Source organism: the organism of the source record quoted next, unplaced genomic scaffold (genome assembly GCF_019419815.1).
Source record: "Pyrus x bretschneideri cultivar Hongxiangsu unplaced genomic scaffold, Pyrus_bretschneideri_v1 Contig31, whole genome shotgun sequence".
Taxonomy (NCBI): Eukaryota; Viridiplantae; Streptophyta; class Magnoliopsida; order Rosales; family Rosaceae; genus Pyrus; species Pyrus x bretschneideri.
In genome coordinates, this window is record NW_025999624.1 from 5,224,143 (window position 1) to 5,245,339 (window position 21,197).

Consider the following 21,197-nt stretch of genomic DNA (forward strand, 5'->3'; position numbering starts at 1 on the left):
GGGTGGGCTACTAAAATTATTACTTTTAATTAAACTACCAATATCTTTTTAGACCCAATTTACTACCTAAACTACCCTCACCTCTCTCTTCCTTCTTCCTCGGCAAGCACCGAACGGGTGCGACCACCTTGAAACACCACCACTAGCATCTCGCCGGTGAGCCACATCACCATCACCCCTAGCTCATCCCATCTCTCTATTCTTGAGCCCAAAACCCAAACTCAAACAACTCTCGGACCTCGCATCAGAGAATAATCGGAAATGGAGAACTCCGGCAAGTTCTCATTGTCCCTGCCAAAGGTAAGCCTTGAAAACCCCCAAGATCTTCATAGATCATGTTTAGGAGTACGATTAGGATGTTTTTCAGATGTTTTAGTGTTGTTTGGACGCAGAAATACTCCGAGAGTAGCAAACCCAGTTTTCCGACCGCTTTCGAGCTGTTTTCTGGCCAACTCTGGCCATAGCCGAGGAGACCAAAGGTATGTTCTTATTCCTTGTCCCCTGAGCTTCGATTTGATATATTGGAAGGCTAGGTTTAGTGAAGATTTTGAGTGGTCGGAGCCAGGATTTATCCCAGCGGTTGCAGCAGCAACCGGCCAGAAAAAAAGAAGAAAAGAAAAAAAAAAAAAAAAAAGAGGAAGTCTAAATCTGTGACCCACATCCGGATCCGAACTCGGGATCTGGCCCAGCCCATCTCTGAATTATGCTTGGAATATTTTTTAGAATATTCTTGGAGTATTCTTTGTGTTGACTTTTTCAAAATTTTCTCAAGAACCCTCATAGGCTAATTTCGACACCCTAAGTCCGTTTTTTGACATCCATTTAGTGAAATTCCAAAGGTTTTAACATAGTTGACCATCGGGGCATCTCAGTTTACTTTTCAGAGTTGACCGTCGACTTTTTCATTGACTTTTTTATAAAATTTGCCCGGGACACCTTTTAGCATATTTCGGCATCCTGATTCCAAATCCATACTCCATTTTCCCAAATTCAAACATTTTAACCAAGTTTTGCTAATAGGTCCCAATATTATGCTTAGGTGCGATTACCACCTGAGACTCCGGCTTTTCTAGTTCAAGCAGCTGCGATCTCGCGAGTATCAGTGAGTGGGTTTTTTTTTTTTTTTTTTTTTTTTAATTTTTTTATATAGTATATATATAATTGTTAGTTTCCAATTATACATTCAAAAAGAGTTTTCTATAATTCGCCTAGATTAGTGTGATTATGAAGTTATGCTACGTCCTATGGGATGCACAGGTATGTGTATTATTATTGATGCCTTAATTATATTTATGGTCATAGATAGTATTATGGTGACATGAATTATCGATTTACCACTGTATAATTTTATTTACGTTATCTGCTCATCGTGTGCTGCATTGGTGTTAGTACTTGTCCCAGCCACAGCTAGTCTTTCACGTGTATGTTCACATCACACTGTACGCTCACTTTGGATCCATTATAGTTGCCAGTCTTGTCCTAAATTGCTATAGGCAATTAGGACTCGTCAAGTGATGCGCATATTGCCAGTCTTCACGTGATTATAGTACGAGAGCGTAAATCATTATTACACCAATCTTGTGCATGTCAGAATATTTCTGCATGAACTCATGTGTCAGCATATGTCGATGAGCACTCATTATGATATGTTAGTTTATGCGAGGTTACATGACACTGAACATTAGGCATTTATTTACGAAATATTATGACTTATTAAATTTCTGAGATATTGCAGGCTATTGTAAGTATTTTCACACTACACGTAGAATGTATATTTTGGAAACTATACTTGTTTTCGCCCCTCCAGGTTTAGTAGCTGAGTTTTCGTGTTGACGAGGATTCTTGGTAAACTTTGGAATAGGTGATTACCTTCGATGGTATAATTCTTATCCTACCTTTACTGTACTTTACTTGTGCTCTGATATCATGTGTGGAATGAGTTCATTCCCTTTCACAAGCGCACTTATACATTTAGGCACTTTTAGTTTTAAATATATTAATATTTTTCACATCACTATACTCTCTGACTTCGTCACCCTCCTGGTGTCGGTCAGTACAACTCGATTCGGAGTCTAGGCAAACATTCCGAGTGGAGGTGTGTCAAGTGTGAACTAAAGACTACAATTCCACATTGGGGCATCTCCAGCTATGTGCACAAAATGGATAGAACTCGTCGGCTAGCATCACATATTATTAAGAAAGTATCAGTTTTGGGTTTCTTGTAATGTAATCATTTGCCTACATTAGTGGAGCAATTAGTACATTAGTGGAGCAATTAGTGCTAATAGTTGGTCGAACAGTAAGTGCTGATAGTAGAGCAAGCAATTAGTGAAGTTGGCAGTAATAGTGGAATCATGAATTATTTGGTGGGTGGGCTACTAAAATTATTAATTTTAATTAAGCTATCAATATTTTTTTAGACCCAATTTACTACCTAAACTACTCACACAAACCCAATTCAATATATAAATTTATCTTTACACATATTTAGAAAATAAAAACTCAAAATCAATATTCTGCCACTTCGTCTAAGTGGTACACATCACTCAATCTTTTATGAAAGATTAGCATCGAATGACACTGCTAGCCACAACATTCACTTGAAGTATTCATTGAATTTTTCCTCATCATAGTTGAAGGAGACGAAGATTATCTCAAACTCTGTCTTCCACTCTAAGCATTTCATAAAGTCTCACCAGCTGAGGGTTGATAGCCTTCCAATGCCTACATCAATTTGCTGAGAAGTAGAGGCACACATTACATGACTATAAGGGTACCTACTAATCTCATAATCAAAACATGATTATGTTTTGATAATCAAGAGAAAAAAATTCACCCCTAAAAATGAAGGCATATTTTCTATGCCTGCTTGAACCTCACGTTCCTATATTTTCATGAAATTAATATACTTTCAACATCCAACAACCGAATTAAATTATGAAAAAATAATATTGATTGAAACAAAACGAAGACAGGGAAGCTTTTGGAGACTTTACATTTGTTTCACCGGATAGAAGGAACTCAGCACCTTCAAATTCAAGACAGTCGCTATATTGCTGCTATGCACTACTGTCAAAACTACAAGCAAAGTATGGCCTCTGTTGAAAAAAAACTTAGAGTACACAACTCTAGCACAAGTGTTGGAGAGACAATACAAGTAAACAAATTACTTGTATTACACAAACAAAATATTACAACACAAACTATCAAAGACACTCTTGAGAAGCTATGATGACACTCACTCACTTTCTAGAGACAAACTCTAGAACACTCACACTCTTAAAAGACTATTCTTTCTTCTCACTCTCACTTGCTTGCTTGCTTACAAGCTTGCTTGTTGATTTGTTGATTTGTTGATAGCACCACACCCATATTTATAGGGCATGTTTGCCGACTTTAAACATGCTAGAACTCTCTAGCTACTTATCATGCATTGCACCATCACCGACATAGGCTTTGTAATATCCATACAATACTACAAACTGCTAGAACCTTCTAGCTTATTATGCATGCACACCGACTTTATCATGCAAATTTGAACTAGAATGGTCTAGTTCATTTGCAGCTGGACAAAGCCTTCTAGAAGCTTCTACCTTCCAAGCTTGCTGCTTGTAGTTGCTAGACTTTTCTAGGATCCAAACACCAATTGGGCTGGTGTTGATCTTTAACACTCCCCCTCAACACCAGCTTATTCTTTCCTCCATGCCGAGTTGACGACAAAGCTTTTTCTTGAACACCCATTTGCATGATATGGGTTTCACATCTCTTCGCTTTGGCACTAGATTCCAAGCTTGATTTAGCTCTACCGTAGTGACCTCTTCTCCCAACTTTGAAGCACTCAGGTCCAGTTGCTTCTTCTTCTATGGCTGCGCTAACGTATCTCGGATTTTGCTTCCGGATTCTTGTTGACCTCCTTAGTTGTGCTTGTGGAGTTGATACTTCCACTTCACTAGGTCTATCTTCTTCTGGTTGTTGATATACGTCAGCTTGCCAAGGGTTTTGGGGTACTGCTTGCTCAACATCATCACCATCAAGCGAATCTTCAGACTCATCAGGTCTCGACTGGATTTGAACAATTTGCTCCCCTATCTTTTGCTGCAACTTATCTTCTATCTCTCTTGAATCAGGCAACGCCTCTTTTTCTGAGGACCACCAAGAAGATGCTTCATCAAACACCACATCTCGTGACGTGTAACACCTTCCATTCGTAGGATCACAACATTTCCACCCTTTTCTTTGGCTGTCGTATCCCACAAAGATACATCAGACTGCCTTCTTGTCAAACTTGCTACGTAAATGACTTGGAACAAATACGTAGCACACACAACCAAAGACTTGAAAGTAACTAACTGTAGGTTTCATATCCCACAGTTTCTCAAAGGGTGAGACAAATTCTAACCTGGGTTGAGGAAGCCTGTTGATCACATAAGCTGCAGTTCTCATTGCTTCGGCCTAAAACCTTCCTGGTACATTCTTGGCATGGAGCATACTTCGACATATTTCTGCAAGATGCCGGTTCTTTCTTTCCGCTACGCCATTCTGTTGTGGAGTATTGGCACATGTGAACTGGTGACGTATTCTACATTCTTGTAGATACTGGGAAAACTCATTCGAGGTATATTCTCCTCCATTATCTGTGCGTATGCAACGGATCTTCTTTCCTACTTCTCTTTCAATTGTCTCCTTAAACTCTTTAAATTTTGAAAATGTTTCAGATTTTTCTTTCATAAAGAAAACCCACACATACCTCGAGAAGTCATCAATGAACGTCACCATGTACCGCATCCCACTTATCGATGGTTGCTTGACGGGCCCGAACACATTAGAATGAACCAACTTCAACGCCTCTTTCGCTTTAAACTTCGACTCTTCGTATGGTAGTTGATGTGCTTTACCATACTGGCATCCTGCACAAACCGTGTCTGTTCTCACGTCAAGCTGAGGTAGCCCCTTAAGCATTGACTTCTTCATCATCACATTTAGCTTGTGATAGCTAACGTGTCCCAATCTCATGTGCCATAAATCTGCTGTCTCGTTCTTCCTTGTCTTGTCTATGTATGCAATTTCTGCTGACATTACATAGACTGACTGCAGTCGCCGTCCCTCCATTTTTGGCGTCCCTAAGATCTTGAGGTGTCGATACACCTTCACATCTCGTGGACCAAACAAGACATAATTTCCCAACAACGTCAGTTGCGGCACTGAAAGCAGATTTTTCTTCATACCTGGAACATGGTAGACATCTTGAAGCGGGACATGGTTAGTGCTGTATCGGGGCTCAATTACTGTTTTACCGATGTGAGCAATCGGTAGCCTCGAGTCATTAGCCGTCACCACTAAGCGGCCTCCTTTGTACTCAGTCAGACTTTGTAACTTTTTCTCATCACCTGTCATATGGTTTGAGCAGCCTGAATCCACGATCCAATCATTCTGGTAGTCAATTGATTCCAGACTTGTTGCTGTGAGAGCTGACTCTTTCTTCTCTGTAGCAATAGATGCTTTACCGTCCCATTCTTCCTCCAGGGCTAGAGACGCAATGACGTCCCAATCATCTTCACTTTTCTTCTCTGAGTTGGCGACATTACTTTCTGCAAGCCTTTTGAACCAGCAATCCTTCACCATGTGGCCATTCTTTCCACAATTGTAACACTTGCCCTCAAATCTTTTATTATTCTGGGACTGACCACGGTTGCCGTGATACTTCGGAGCTCCCCCTGGCCGAGAACTCCATCCTCCTTGATGACCTTTTTCCTTGTCACCATTTCTTTTAGATCTACCACCAGCACGCTGCTTAAAGCTGCCTTTACTTTTGGTGTAGAACGCTTCCTCCTCACCTTTTAACGAGACCCCTCCCATTTGCTTTGCCAAAGCTTCTTGATCGGCAAGCAAATTCTCAAACTCAACAAGTGATGGTTGGGTCAGCCATCCTTGTACAGCGGCAACGAAGCCTCGATATTCGAGTCTCAATCCATGGATAATTATTCTTTTTATCTTGGATTCTACAATGCCAGCACTAGGATCTAATTCAGAAATTTCACGGCAAATAGACTTTACCTTGTGGAAATACTGCGCAATCGTCATGTCCCTTTGGGCCACTGATAATAGCTCGTTCTCGAGAAGCTGCAATCTTGTATCGTTCCTCTTTGAAAAGAGTGTGGCGAAGGTGTCCCACGCTTCTTTTGGTGTCTTGGCCTTCCGTATGTGCTCCAACATGTCATCTTCAACTGTGGTTTTTAAGGCAAACATGGCCTTACCTGCCTTGATCTTCCACTTCCTCAAAGCGCCGGTGGTGTCTTCTTCTGGCTGCGTAACTTCATTACCGTCGACGACATCCCAAAGATCTTGGCCTTGTAGGTAAGACTCCATACACGTCGCCCACGTGTTGTAATTTTTGTTGTTCAACTTCTTGATTACTCCAACAACTTGAAGATCTCCCATCGTGTCGGCAGAGCTTCGATAAGCCGAACAAGATTAACGAATAATCTTGCGAAGTACTAAACTTTTCACGATTCTCAAAAGCTTCAATAGAGACGGTCCCTGATCGTACCGCTCTGATACCAATTGTTGAAAAAAAACTTAGAGTACACAACTCTAGCACAAGTGTTGGAGAGACAATACAAGTAAACAAATTACTTGTATTACACAAACAAAATATTACAACACAAACTATCAAAGACACTCTTGAGAAGCTATGATGACACTCACTCACTTTCTAGAGACAAACTCTAGAACACTCACACTCTTACAAGACTATTCTTTCTTCTCACTCTCACTTGCTTGCTTGCTTACAAGCTTGCTTGTTGATTTGTTGATTTGTTGATAGCACCACACCCATATTTATAGGGCATGTTTGCCGACTTTAAACATAGAACTCTCTAGCTACTTATCATGCATTGCACCATCACCGACATAGGCTTTGCAATATCCATACAATACTACAAGCTGCTAGAACCTTCTAGCTTATTATGCATGCACACCGACTTTATCATGCAAATTTGAACTAGAATGGTCTAGTTCATTTGCAGCTGGACAAAGCCTTCTAGAAGCTTCTACCTTCCAAGCTTGCTGCTTGTATTTGCTAGACTTTTCTAGGATCCAAACACCAATTGGGCTGGTGTTGATCTTCAATAGCCTCCACCCTTCACGAATGAAACGAAAAGAAAGCGTGACATTCACACAAGTAGCCAGACTTTAATATTGAAAATCTCATATATGTTTCGACTAGTAATTATACTTTGGAAAAGGCGCTGATTTTGTTTCTAATTCCTAAAAAAAAATTGAAATCAAACTTGGATAAATCAATTCATACTTTAGTTTGATAATTGTTCAAAAAGAGCTTGTTTTTCTCTATGTTAGGGTTTGATTATTGGTTGTGGGTTTATTAATAAATTTTAGTTTTATTAATGTCATCTTGTACTTAGTGGTAATTAAGTAATAGGGTATAAAAAACAATTAACATTTAAAATTTAAGTCGGATGTAGATAGAGATTATATGGGATCAAATAAAGTTTAAGTTGGTAGAGCAATTAGTGCACACTAGACAGTGGAACTTTAGTGGAATAAGTTAGGTCTAAGTCCTCCTTACTTCAACGTTGAAGCCGGGCAAGTCTGAGTCGTGCATAAGTCTTGGTAACACCAACTTGCTTCCCTATATAATGAGTTCAAGTTTTCTCTCGAATTAAAGCTGAAAGACGAAAACTACTACAATTATAGAGAGCATATACCCAGTGTGTGCGTATATACGGAGGAGAGAAGTAATTTCCTATTGTCGAAAATGTTGTCGATGATACACTACTGCTTGTGTTATATCTTTATGATGATTATGGCTAATTACTTAACTGCAGATGCATTAGCAATAGCTCATACCAATTTCAGCACAGATCAGTCTGCGCTCCTTGCTCTCAAAGCTCACATCACTAGTGACCCTCAAAACATCTTGACAGCCAACTGGTCCTCTGACTCCAATTCCGACATTTGCAAATGGGTTGGTGTTAGCTGTGGTGCTCACCACCACAGAGTCACAGCCTTAAATCTCTCGTACATGGGTCTTGCCGGGGTTATTCCTCCGCATCTAGGCAACCTCTCATTTCTCGTTGAGTTGGGCCTTGAGAATAATAGTTTTCATGGTCCCCTACCCCAAGAACTGTCTCGTTTGCGCCGGTTGAAGGCGATTAACTTTCAAAACAACAACTTTATGGGAACCATTCCTTCGTGGTTTGGGTCCTTCCCTAAACTTCAAACCTTCAAATTGTTGGATAACGGCTTCTCTGGTTTCATACCCGCTGCTATCTTCAACTTATCTGCACTCAAAATAATTGATATGAGTAGTAACCAACTATCAGGTACGTACGTAGCACTATTACCAACCACCTAGGCATATAAATTAGTGTTGCTTGCTTCGTTACATTTAACATCTATGTTACATTTTAACTCTATATTATAAAATGTATAGCAATCATCTCGTTTGTTTTTTTCCCTTCTTTTTTGTTGGCATGCATGCACATATTTAACAGGTAGCATACCCAGAGAAATCGGCAACTTAACAATGGTGAAGGGCATACACCTTGACGACAACAAGTTCGAAGGTATACTGTATGACTTAGGTTTTGTTATATATATATATAAGACCCTTCTTAGCTGGGATCTTGTTCAACTTCATCAAAAAATGAGATGAAAGGACTATTGTAGGATCGTATATTTACCGTGTAAGACCATCATATTCTAGAGCAAAACAGAGGTCATATATAGTGAGTACATGGTCCTTAGAATGCATCCCACTTTTGCTACGGTACAACAGGATTCCCACTAAGAAGCTGCTCCTATATATGTATACATGATTTTAACAATATAAATGCATTGATTTTATAGAACTTCCGAACGAGATAGGCAGATTAGGTCTGCTGGAGGACTTGTTTGTGCAGGACAATGCCCTAAAAGGCTCTGCTTTTGTGCCTGTCCTCAACATTTCTTCTTTGACTACTTTCAGTCTATACGGAAACAAAATGAGTGGCAGTCTTCCGGAAAATATGTGTGAGCATCTCTCGAGTATTCGAGTAATTAATTTCGGTCAAAACCAGCTTCACGGGCCTATACCCAAATGTCTTGGCAATTTGACCTACTTAACCGAGATTCGTCTTGGTGATAATAATTTAACAGGTAATAAATTTGGGGGCGTTTCATAATCAATTTGTTTTTAGTTTTTAGTTGAATGAAGTTACAAAGTTAATACAAACGTTCTGAAATCGTGACAGGTACAATACCAGATGACATTGGCGATCTTCCACATTTAGAGATATTGACACTGCATACTAATAGTCTCAGTGGCGTCATCCCATCCAAACTCTTCAACAACTCCATGATAAAAGTAATAGAGGTTTCTATTAATCAGCTCTCAGGTAGCCTCCCAGCAAACATAGGTCTTCACGTCCCAAACCTAGAATTCCTTTTTGTAGCCCAAAATAACCTTATGGCTGGACCACTCCCTAACCTCTCCAATGCTTCCAAGCTCAGGGAGCTAGACATGGGTTTAAACACATTTACCGGGTTTCTTCCTATCACACTCTGTTCGTTGAAAAACCTCGAGTATCTTTCCTTTTACTCGAATCATTTGACGATTGATGCTTCTACTCCACAAGCAGCAAGCACTTTCTCTTGCTTGTTTAACCATAGAAATTTGACAGGATTATACTTGGGAGATAATCCTCTAAACACCACGATTCCAGCTTCTCGTGGCAATCTCTCTACGTCACTCCTGTATGTTGATTTAAGCATTTCCAACATCAGGGGTAACATTCCAGTTGACATTGGCAACTTGAGCAGCTTGATAGCATTAGACCTGGGAAACAATCAGTTGAGTGGAGCAATTCCAACTTCAATACAAAGGCTACAAAATCTCCAAGCTTTGTATTTGAATGATAACGTACTGCAAGGACATATCCCGTATGAACTCTGTCAACTAAACAACCTAGCCGATTTACGTTTGGGTGGTAATCGGCTCACTGGTTCTATTCCTTCCTGTTTGGGTACTTTGTCAGTAGCTCTAAGAAGTCTATCATTAGGGTCCAATTTGTTAACTTCTACAATACCATCTTCCTTGTGGGAACTTAAGTATATATTGCACCTAAACTTGTCATCCAATTCTCTAGTTGGACCACTCTCAGAAGACATAGGAAAGTTGAAAGATGTGGTGGATATGGATTTATCAAATAACCACTTCTCCAGAAACATTCCCGGTAGCATTGGTGGTCTTCAAAATATGATTAATTTGTCCTTGGCAAACAATTATTTAGAAGGCCCTATTCCCAATTCATTTAAAACCTTGCTAAGCCTAGAATTCTTGGACTTGTCCAAAAACAATCTATCTGGAGTGATCCCAAAGTCATTGGAAGCACTCTTGTATCTGAAGTATCTGAATTTGTCTTTCAACAAACTCCAAGGAGAAATTCCAACCGGCGGGCCTTTCAGAAACTTCTCTGCTGATTCATTTGTACCAAACGGTGCACTCTGCAGTGCTTCCCGACTCCATGTTCCACTATGCAAAAATAGAACAAAAGTTAAGCCAAATTGGAGAAAAGCTAAATATATCATCTCAGGGGTCATATCAGTAATACTGCTAGCAGCCGCTGCATTGATTCTGATACTATGCAAGAAAAGGAATGTCGAAGTTGTTAGAGAAACTGCCTCGCTACATCAAGTTCTTTGGAGAAGAGTTTCGCGCCTAGAACTTGTAAGGGCAACAAATGGATTTCATGAGAGTAACTTACTAGGCACGGGGGGTTTTGGCTCAGTATACAGAGGAACACTTTTAGACGGGATAGATATTGCCGTCAAGGTATTTAATTTACAGCTAGAAGGGGCATTCAAGAGTTTTGATAAGGAATGTGAAATGCTAAGCAATCTCCGTCACCGGAATCTTATTAAAATCATAAGTTGTTGTGATGAACTTGATTTCAAAGCCCTGATACTTCAATTGATGCCTAATGGAAGCCTCGAAAACTGGTTGTATTCTCCAAACTGCTCCATGACTATCCTACAGAGGTTAGACATAATGAAAGATGTTGCATTGGCACTAGAATATCTTCATCATGGTTACTCGATACCTATCGTTCATTGTGATGTGAAACCAAGCAATATACTACTAGATGATGATTTGGTTGCACATGTTGCTGATTTTGGCATTGCAAGACTCATCGGCAGTGCAGATTCGATGACAGAAACCATGACCCTAGCCACAATTGGATATATGGCTCCAGGTGATGTATTTTCTCAATTTTGTATACGTTGGTCTTATTAGGAGTTATAATTTTCTTTTTATCATTTATAAGTAAATTCACATACAAATTTTGCAGAGTTTGGGATGGAAGGAAGCGTTTCGACAAGAGGGGATGTGTATAGTTTTGGTATTGTACTCATGGAGACATTCACAAAAAGGAAGCCAACAGATGAGATGTTTGTTGGGGAAATGGATTTAAAGCAATGGATTGCAGATTCGTTATTTCCAGATGCTGCAATAGGTGAAGTTGTGGATGCCGATATACTTGGGGTGGAGGAAGATAGTGATTTTGTGAGCAGAAGGGATTGCTTATTATCCGTTATGAGATTAGCTTTAGCTTGCTCTACAGCATTGCCAGGAGAGAGGATTAACATGAAAGATGCCGCAATCACACTCACCAAAATCAAGACGAAGTATCTGAAGGACTGTGGAGGAGTGAACTCTTAGTTCTCTTTGTTCTCCATATTTTCGGATCCATTTTCTTATTGTTGTTTTCAATTTGCAAAGACTATATTATTTTCTCATAGTGACGGATATGAGAAGATGACGATATTCCTAAAATTGAAATGTCGTACATGGATTTGTCAATGCAATGAGACCAGTAGTACCAAAATTGCAATTCCAATTATTTTTCCCATATTTGGTAGTAAAGCATTCAGTTTCTACGGCCAACCAAATCCATTTCAAAAAATTTACACTTCCAGCTCAAGAATGCCTGTCATGGGAACACAAACTTATTTCAATCAACATATAAGGAAGTTACAAACTTGTACACATGCCCTTGACAAAAAATTATAGGGCATTGAGGCTGCTCCTTTAGGTAGTTCAATAAACTTACTGGTAAGTTGCGTTTTTTGGCTGCTTTACCAATTTGTTCTCATCTTTTTAACAAAAGGAACGAAGTTACTCCAATTTTCAGCCCTAAAGATTTAAAATATATATTGCAGGCCCATATTGTTTACATGCAGAAATTTTTAAGTAAGCTGCTTTAATTTGTTTCATACAAGGAAAAAAACACCCATAATCAGAAAGAAAGCTTTCCTCTCCCTCTCCAAAGAAAGGGACTTCAGATGGGAGTGTTGTAACAGCCAACCTTTTGTGGTCCCTTCTCTTCCCACAGAGGTTTTCCTTCCTTGCGTACGGCCATCTTTAGGTCACCCATCCTAAAAGGAACATGGTTGTAAATAGTAAAAATTCAATAGCAACCAAATTTCCGTCAGAGGAATGAAAAATTTTTAAGATACATGTACTTCTCATAGCACTGGAATTCACCGATTCCAGGAAACTTCCAGCTACCATCACCAAAACGATGTGTAGGTTATCTGTGTGAGCAATGTAACAATGTTGCATAAGAAATCATTGGACTGGCTTCATACTCATAGTTCTAGTGCAACTATAACATACTTAAGTTCACCAGAAGGACCAAGACCAACACTAATTTCTTCTATTACAGTTCCGATTAAGAATTCAAATTTCTTAGCAGAACTTGACATGAAATCTTCCTAACAATGTAACAATGTTGCATAAGAAATCATTGGCAGTCCGTTCGCAAAAGAGAGGAACATGATCGACTCCCAGTGTAAGATAATCATCTTTGGAAAATCCATTTTGGTCCCAATAATATATATGCTTATTCTGATCACCAATCTAGGAGGAAAAAAGAAGAGGTCAACTTCTTTATCTAGATTCAAGATTCAAACTGATAGGTTTGTAATGAAGGCCAAACTATAGTTTTTCTTTCACATTCCTTTGCATTGATAAACTTTTTAGCCACATCAAAGCTAAAATCAAGTATGCTAATGGGGAACACAATACTATAGCACGTTGCAGAGCACGAAATAGAAGAAACATTGATATTATCTCTAGTCATCCAAATGGGTTATAGTATGACCAGGTAAATTAAGCTTTGCAATACGGCCATGTGCATTGTACCAGACTAACTTCAAATGGGATTTCAAAATATCAAAGAAGACAAACCTCTATGATCCAAAGTGGAAGAGTAACACCCCCTTTTCTGCTAGAAGAAGAGTTAACGTTTGAGTGAAAAGATAAGGCAACATGCAACTTCAAACCTAACCTGAGTCAGAAATCAGTTTGAAAAGCTCTTCATATAGAGACCAATCATATGCAAGAGGAGAAAGACGCTCTATGATTCCCCACCAAACCTCAACTGCAATTCCATGGACACATGCCAACTTGAGTGCTTTCAGATTAAGGCCTTGGTTCTGAAACAACTGTAAATCAAGCAACATATAAGGAGTTTCTGTCTCAATTGAAAGGAAACTAAATTAAAAAAAAAAAAGATTTAGAAACATTTTGCAACCTTGAGTGCTTTTAGAGCTACAGTTATGGCCTTCACACACTTATTTCTACTTCTCACACATCACTTATTAATTTATGTCATTTGACTATTTTAATTGATTGATAGTCGGGAAATAATGGAGGTGTGTGAAAGGTAAAAATGGGTATATGAATATCACCACCCAAAATTATCTTTCTTTGTATTTTTTATTTGTCAAAAGATACTTGCAATAGGATAATATCAAGTAACTAAATTTTTAAACCAAATTTACAAATGTGTTACCAATAAAAAATAAACATTTTGATTTGATTCATGATTTTCAAGTATTGAGTTACGAATCAACTAGCCCTTTAGATTCCATGTTTGTTAGTAAACACGCAAAAAGTCGAGAACAGGGTGAAAGCTTGAGTTGGTTCTCCCCCATAAACCTAATAGAAGGTTGCTTCCATTGCTTGGGAACCTCCTGATATTCGTTGGTATAAGCTTAGTGTTGATGGTTCAAGATTGATACGGATGGAGTTCTCTGGCAATTTGGGACAAGGGGATTTTATTGACACAAGTGTTTGTTGTCACTTTGTTCTAACAAAATCTAGTTGATAGCTATTATCCTCTTGATACTTGATACAATTGTGAGCAGATGCAAAACATTGATGAGTCAATTGGTTAGATGTGAGCTGAGCTGAAGCATGAAGCATGTTTTCAGGGAGCGGAATTGTGTTGCTCATCAGTTGCCAAATTGGAGTTTTAATATGGATCTTGGCATCTTTGTCTTCAATAACCCCCTATACAGCCTGCCTAGATTGGATCAACTCTCGTAGATGATTTTCTTGGCATTGCTAAGTTGCGTTTTGCTTGTACAGATGTTTTACGTTAGGTTCTTCAAATGTCTTCATTTGAATGGAACTAAGATTAAAATGGAATGACACCAAAATACAATTGGAAAATAGAGAGTTGGAAGATAAGGTTGGAACAACTGATTTCCTTCTTATAAGAACAAACAAAGTGCAAAAATTTGAAAATTGATCCATTTCCTTCTCTCGTTACTTCTTACTCTTAGTAAATCAGACACAAAGACATAAGCTAAATTCTCAATGTGTATGTAGTCGTCAACAACGCAGAATTATCAGAGAGATACCCATTTTCAACAACACCGATACTGTCGATGTGGGAGTGGGGTTAACATATTTAAAACTCTTCTTTTCTCATAGATACGATCGATGTGGGACATTTCAACATGCCTCCTTACGTGAGACCCAATTAGTGGGTCACACATGGGAGATCCACACATGGACAACCACGTAAAGTCAAGGGGACTCACCCTACACGTAGGGCCAAGGGACCACTATCATCGTGCGGGGCCAAGGGGACCCATCCATCACGTGGCAATACAGTATGTGCCTATTCCTTGGTTCTAATACCATGCTAATTAGGCCTTATCTTAGGGTTTAATTCTGTCTTATTATTCTTCTCACCAAGGAGGAAAATATATATTGTATAAAATTGATTTACAAGGAAAGAACATATATCCTAATTACATCCTGATTACAAGGACCCAAACAGGTAACTAAACTAATTACAAAGGTCAACTCTCCAACATTCCCCCTCAAGTTAGTGCATAAATGTCGTTCATGCCCAACTTGACGAGAGAGTTGTAGAACGCTTGACTTGCAACTTTAGTTAAGATGTCCGCTAATTGATCCTTTGACTTTAGGAACAGGAATTGAATAATATTCCCATTCAACTTCTCCTTATTGAAGTGTCTGTCAACTTCCACATGTTTTATAGGATCATGTTGGATTGGATTGTGTGAGATAGCAATAGCTGCTTTATTATCACAAAACAAATTGGATGCCAACTTTGAAGGACACCTAAGCTCTGCAAGTAACCTTCGAAGCCATAATAGTTCACATACTCCTTTTGCCATACCTTTATATTCCGCCTCTGCACTTGATAAAGCAACCACTTTCTGTTTCTTACTCTGCCAAGTCACTAAATTTCCCCCCACAAATGTAAAGTATTCAGATGTGGACCGCCGATTAGTAATGTTCCTTGCCCAATCTGCATCAGTATAACCTTCTATCTAGCAATGACCATTCTTGGAAAACATGATGCCTCTACCCGAGGATGACTTTATATCGTAGAATGCATTCAACCACACCCATATGTGTATCATTCGTGGAATGCATGAACTGACTACCAACACTTACTACATATACCTTTGATAACGATCTCTGTTAGTAGGAACTTGAACAGGGTGCATGGTAAGGTGGTGATTTTGGACAATGGGAGTGTAAGCCAGTTAACAATCAAGCATTCCAGTTTCAGCTAACAAGTCTAGAACATATTTTCTTTGAGGTAGAAATATACCCTGTTTAGATTGAGCTACTTCTATCCCCAAGAAATATTTCAATCGACCAAGATCCTTCATCTCGAACTCAGTTGCTAGGTAATCTTTCAGCCTTGAGATTTCCTCTTTATCATCACCCTTAACAATCATATCATCCACATAAATAATACGTGCCATCAATTTACCCATTTGACTTTTCAAGAAAAGTGTATGCTCGGAATTACTCTACATGAACCCATATTTCCTCATAGCCGACCGGAACCTATCGAACCATGCCCGAGGTGATTGTTCTAATCCATACAATGCCTTATTCAACTTGCACACCACTTTGGGTTGTGAAACCGATGCATAACCAGGAGGAATATCCATATACACTTCTTCTTTAAGATTACCATGTAAGAAAGCATTTTTCACATCAAATTGTTGTAATGGCCAATCCAAGTTAGCTGCCAACGAAAGTAACACTTTTATCGTATTAATCTTTGCTACTGGGGAAAATGTTACTGTATAATCAACACCATACATCTGAGTATATCCCTTGACCACTAATCGTGCTTTGTATCGTTCAATGGACCCATCAACTTTATACTTGTACCCATCGACATCCGTCTGTATTCTTTCCTCGGGGTAACGGAACTAAATCCCATGTTTGATTTTTCTGAAGTGCATCCATTTCTTCCTCCATTGCCTTGGTCCTTTGATCATCATATAGTGCCTCTTTCAATGAACTAGGTGTGCTATCATTGGATATTTGTTGTACAAAAGCTTTGTCGAGCTCCAATAATTTATGTGATGACACATAGTTGGCAATGGGGCATTTAGAGCCTTTCGTTGTTTTTGGTGAATATTGATTGGGTGGCTTTCCGTGGTTGTGCCTGAAAGGTAACTAATAATTCGAAATATCGGATAATTCAACAAGGATAATAGAGCTTCCCTCATGAATATTCTCAGGAGGATGGTCATCTGGTGGTACTATATTTGGAGATGAGGGGAAGTAGTATCAGTAGACCTCTCAAGATAGGCAAGTGGCAGAACTGTTGCTGTGGGTGAGGATAGCACTGCCGTGCCTGCCGGTGGTTCCATAGGCAACGATGCTGCTTCTGTTGGTTGGGCTGGCAATGCAGCCAATGTAGGCTCGATTGCTGGCTAAGCTAGCAATGGCAACAAAAGATTAATGGTAACATCCATGGTCCAATCCTGCTCGTCATGCAGTGTCTCCCCCTGAAAAGTAAGGTTGGAAGAAGTCGAAGAGTAATACATCTCGTACTCGGAAAAATTAACATCTATGGTAGTCTACATCCGACAGGAATGAGGGTGGTAGCAATAGTACCCTTTCTAATGTAATCTATACCCCATAAAAATACAACGGAGAGCACACGAGTCAAGTTTCGTCCATTGATTTTTATGTAGATGAACAAATGCGACACATCCAAAAACTCGTGGTGGAAGCATCAAAATGGACAATAGAGGCATGAATGTAGCAAGCACTTGTAAAGTGTAAGAAAATCCAATACCCTGGATGGCATGCGGTTGATATGGTAAGTGGTAGTTTGAAGAGCAATTTTTTAAAATGAGCGGGGAACATGCGCCCCAATCAATAGTGATCTAGCCATTTTTAATAGATGATGGTTTTTGCACTCAGCCACCCCATTTTGTTGAGGAGTCTGAAGACAAGTAGTCTCGTGGAAGATTCCGTGATTAGTTAAACAATGTGTAAAATCACTACTAACATATTCATTGCCATTATTAAAATGCAAAATCTAAATTTTAGAAGAAAACTGTGTCTGAACCATGGTGTGGAATGTCTTAAAGGTCAAAAACACATCACTTTTATGCTTAAGAAGGTATAACCATGTCATCCGTGTGCAATCATCTATGAAAGTAACAAACCACCTAATACCAGATGAAGTAGTAATTGGAGATGGTCCCCAATACCAGATGAACAAGACCAAAAGGAATAACACTTTTATTAGAATTCAATGGATAAGAAACACGACGACTCTTGGCAAGTATGCAAGTGTCACATTTAAAGTCTGAAATTGAACAACCAACAAATAAATCCGGAAACATATGCTGTAATTAACTAAAAGATGGATGATCCAAACGGTGATGCCACAACCTTATATGATGCCGCTTGTGATCAACGGCTCCTTGGGAAGATTAACCCATCATGTACTGACATCATCCACAAAATAGAGATCCCCCTCTTAGTACCACGATCAATGATCTCCTTCACGAGCATATCTTGAATAAGACCCTCTTAGTACCACAAAATAGAGATTAACCCGTCATGCACTCGAAGAAATTGATCTGAGAAGTAACCAACTATCAGGTACGTACGTAGCACCATTACCAACCACCTAGGCATATAAATTAGTGTTGCTTGCTCCATTACATTAACATCTATATTATAAAATGTATAACAATCATCTCGTTTGTTTCTTTTCCCTTCTTTTTTGTTGGCATGCATGCACATATTTAACAGGTAGCATACCAAGGGAAATCGGCAACTTAACAATGGTGAAGGGCATATACCTTGATGACAACAAGTTTGAAGGTATACTGTATGACTTAAGTTTTGTTACATACATACATACATACATAGATACACACACACACACACACACACACAAGCCCATTCTTAGCTAGGATCTTGTTCAACTTCAACAAAAAATGAGATGAGAGGACTATCATAGGATCGTATTTACCTTGTGAGACCCTTGTATTCTAGAGCAAAAAAGAGATCCTATATAGTGAGTACATGGTCCTTAGAATGTATCCCACTTTTGCTACGATACAACGGGATTCCCACTAAGAAGCTGCTCCTATATATGTATACATGATTTTAACAATATACACGGATTGATTTTATAGAACTTCCGAACGAGACAAGTAGTTTAGGTTAGCTGGAGAAGTTGTTTGTGCAGTACAATGCCCTAATAGGCTCTGCTTTTGTGCCTGTCCTTAACATATCTTCTTTGACTACTTTGGCTTTGAGCAACAACAACATGAGTGGCAGTCTTTCGGATAATATAAGTCAGCATCTTTCGAGTATTCAACGACTTTATTTGGATGGAAACTAGCTTGACGGTCTGATTCCCTCCAAACTGTGGCAATGCCAATGCAAAGAGCTTCGTGAAATCTCATTTCTATCTAACAATTTCCGTGGAAGCATACCCAAAAGTCTTGGCAATTTGACCTACTTAACCGACATTATTCTTACTGAGAATAATTTAACTGGTAATAAATTTGGGGGCGTTTCATAATCAATTTGTTTTTAGCTTTTAGTTAAATTGAAGTTACAAAGTTAATATGAACGTGCTGAAATTGTGACAGGTATAATACCGGATGAGATTGGTGATCTTCCACAGTTAGAGACTTTGGGACTGGAGATTAATAATCTCAATGGTGTCATCCCATTCAAACTCTTCAATAAGTCCACGATAAGAAAAATAGGGCTTTCTTTTAATCAGTTATCAGGTGGCCTCCCAACAAACATAGGTCTTAATGTTCCAAACCTAGAACTCCTTAACCTAGCCCAAAATAACCTCGTGGCCGGACTACTCCCTAACCTCTCCAATGCTTCCAAGCTCTGGGAGCTGGACATGAGCTAAAACTCATTTACCGGGTTTCTTCCTAGCACGCTCTGTTCCTTGAAAAACCTCGAGTACCTTAACTTGCGCTCGAATAATTTGACAATTGATGCTTGGCAAACAATTATTTAGAAGGCCTTATTCCCAGTTCATTTAAAACCTTATTAAGCCTAGAATTCATGGATTTGTCCAAAAACAATCTATCTGGAGTGATCCCAAAGTCATTGGAAGCACTCTTGTATCTCAAGCATCTGAATTTGTCTTTCAACAAACTCCAAGGAGAAATTCCAACCAGCGGGCCTTTCAGAAACTTCTCTGCTGATTCATTTGTATCAAATAGTTCACTCTGCGGTGCTTCCCGACTTCATGTTCCACTGTGCAAAAATAGAACAAAAGTTAAGCCAAATTGGAAGAAAGCTAAATATATCATCTCAAGGGTCATATCAGTAATACTCCTAGCGGCCGCTGCATTTATTATGATACTATGCAAGAAAAGGAATGTCAAAGTTGTTAGAGAAACTGCCTCACTACATCAAGTTCTTTGGATAAGGGTTTCGCCCCTAGAACTTGTAAAGGCAGCAAATGGATTTCATGAGAGTAACTTACTAGGCACGGAGGGTTTTGGCTTAGTATACAGAGGAACACTTTCAGACGAGTTAGATATCGCCATCAAGGTTTTCAATTTACGGCGATATTGAATGTGAAATGCTAAGCAATAGTTTTGATAAGGAATGTGAAATGCTAAGCAATATCCGTCACTGGAATCTTATTAAGATCATAAGTTGCTGCGATGAACTTGATTTCAAAGCCCTGATACTTCAATTGATGCCTAACGGAAGCCTCGAAAAGTGGTTGGATTCTCCAAACCGCTCCATGACTGTGGTGCAGAGGTTAGACATAATGAAAGATGTTGCATTGGCACTGGAATATCTTCATCATGGTTACTCAATACCTATCATTCATTGTGATGAGAAACCAAGCAATATACTACTAGATGATGATATGGTTGCACATGTTGCTGATTTTGGCATTGCAAGACTCATCGGCGGTGGAGATTCGATGACAGAAACCATAACCTTAGCCACAATTGGATATATGGCTCCAGGTGATGTATTTTCTCAATTTTACTTATAATTTTCATTTTATCATAATTAAATTCACATACAAATTTTGCGGAGTTTGGGATGGAAGGAAGCGTTTCGACAAGAGGGGAAGTGTATAATTTTGGTATTGTACTCCTGGAGACATTCACAAAAAGGAAGCCAACAGACGAGATGTTTGTTGGGGAAATGGATTTAAAGCAATGGATTGCAGATTCATTATTTCTAGATGCTGCAATAGGTGAAGTTATGGGTGCCGATATACTTGGGACGGAGGAAGATGGTGATTTCATGAGCAGGAGGGATTGCTTATCATCCGTTATGAGATTAGCCTTAGCTTGCTCTGCAGCATTGCCGGGAGAGAGGATTAACATGAAAGATGTTGCAATCAGACTCACCAAAATCAAGACTAAGTATTTGAAGAACTGTGGAGGAGCGAACTCTTAGTTCTTTATGTTCTCTATATTTTCGGATCCATTTGCTTATTGTTGTTTTCAATCTGCAAAGACTATAGTATTTTCTCATAGTGACGGATATGACAATATGACGATATTCCTAAAATTGAAATGCTGTAACTGGATTT

General features: G+C 39.1%; 2 protein-coding genes and 1 pseudogene across 2 annotated transcripts; all 3 read left to right on the forward strand.

Annotated features, from left to right (window-relative positions):
* The first annotated feature begins 7,454 nt into the window (after positions 1-7,454).
* LOC103965419 (LRR receptor-like serine/threonine-protein kinase EFR) lies at positions 7,455-8,675 on the forward strand. The gene is made up of 2 exons (XM_048590239.1): positions 7,455-8,342; positions 8,514-8,675. Exons 1-2 carry the CDS (start codon positions 7,775-7,777, stop codon positions 8,672-8,674), a joined length of 729 nt encoding a protein of 242 aa, XP_048446196.1. The 5' UTR covers positions 7,455-7,774; the 3' UTR covers position 8,675.
* A 327-nt stretch (positions 8,676-9,002) lies between these two features.
* Positions 9,003-11,911, forward strand: LOC103965455 (receptor kinase-like protein Xa21). Its single transcript, XM_018651935.2, has 3 exons — positions 9,003-9,156; positions 9,252-11,252; positions 11,349-11,911. The coding sequence occupies exons 1-3, from the start codon at positions 9,003-9,005 to the stop codon at positions 11,717-11,719; spliced, it is 2,526 nt and encodes an 841-aa protein (XP_018507451.2). The 3' UTR covers positions 11,720-11,911.
* A 3,327-nt stretch (positions 11,912-15,238) lies between these two features.
* Positions 15,239-21,076, forward strand: LOC108868556 (annotated as a pseudogene).
* The last annotated feature ends 121 nt before the right edge of the window (positions 21,077-21,197 follow it).

Excerpts from the sequence above, each read along its gene's own strand:
- LOC103965419 (XM_048590239.1), top strand. The coding sequence starts at position 7,775 with ATGTTGTCGATGATACACTACTGCTTGTGTTATATCTTTATGATGATT. Across the intron at positions 8,343-8,513 it reads GAGTAGTAACCAACTATCAG|GTAGCATACCCAGAGAAATC; the intron begins GTACGTACGTAG and ends CATATTTAACAG.
- LOC103965455 (XM_018651935.2), top strand. The coding sequence starts at position 9,003 with ATGAGTGGCAGTCTTCCGGAAAATATGTGTGAGCATCTCTCGAGTATT. Across the intron at positions 9,157-9,251 it reads TGGTGATAATAATTTAACAG|GTACAATACCAGATGACATT; the intron begins GTAATAAATTTG and ends AAATCGTGACAG. Across the intron at positions 11,253-11,348 it reads AATTGGATATATGGCTCCAG|AGTTTGGGATGGAAGGAAGC; the intron begins GTGATGTATTTT and ends CAAATTTTGCAG.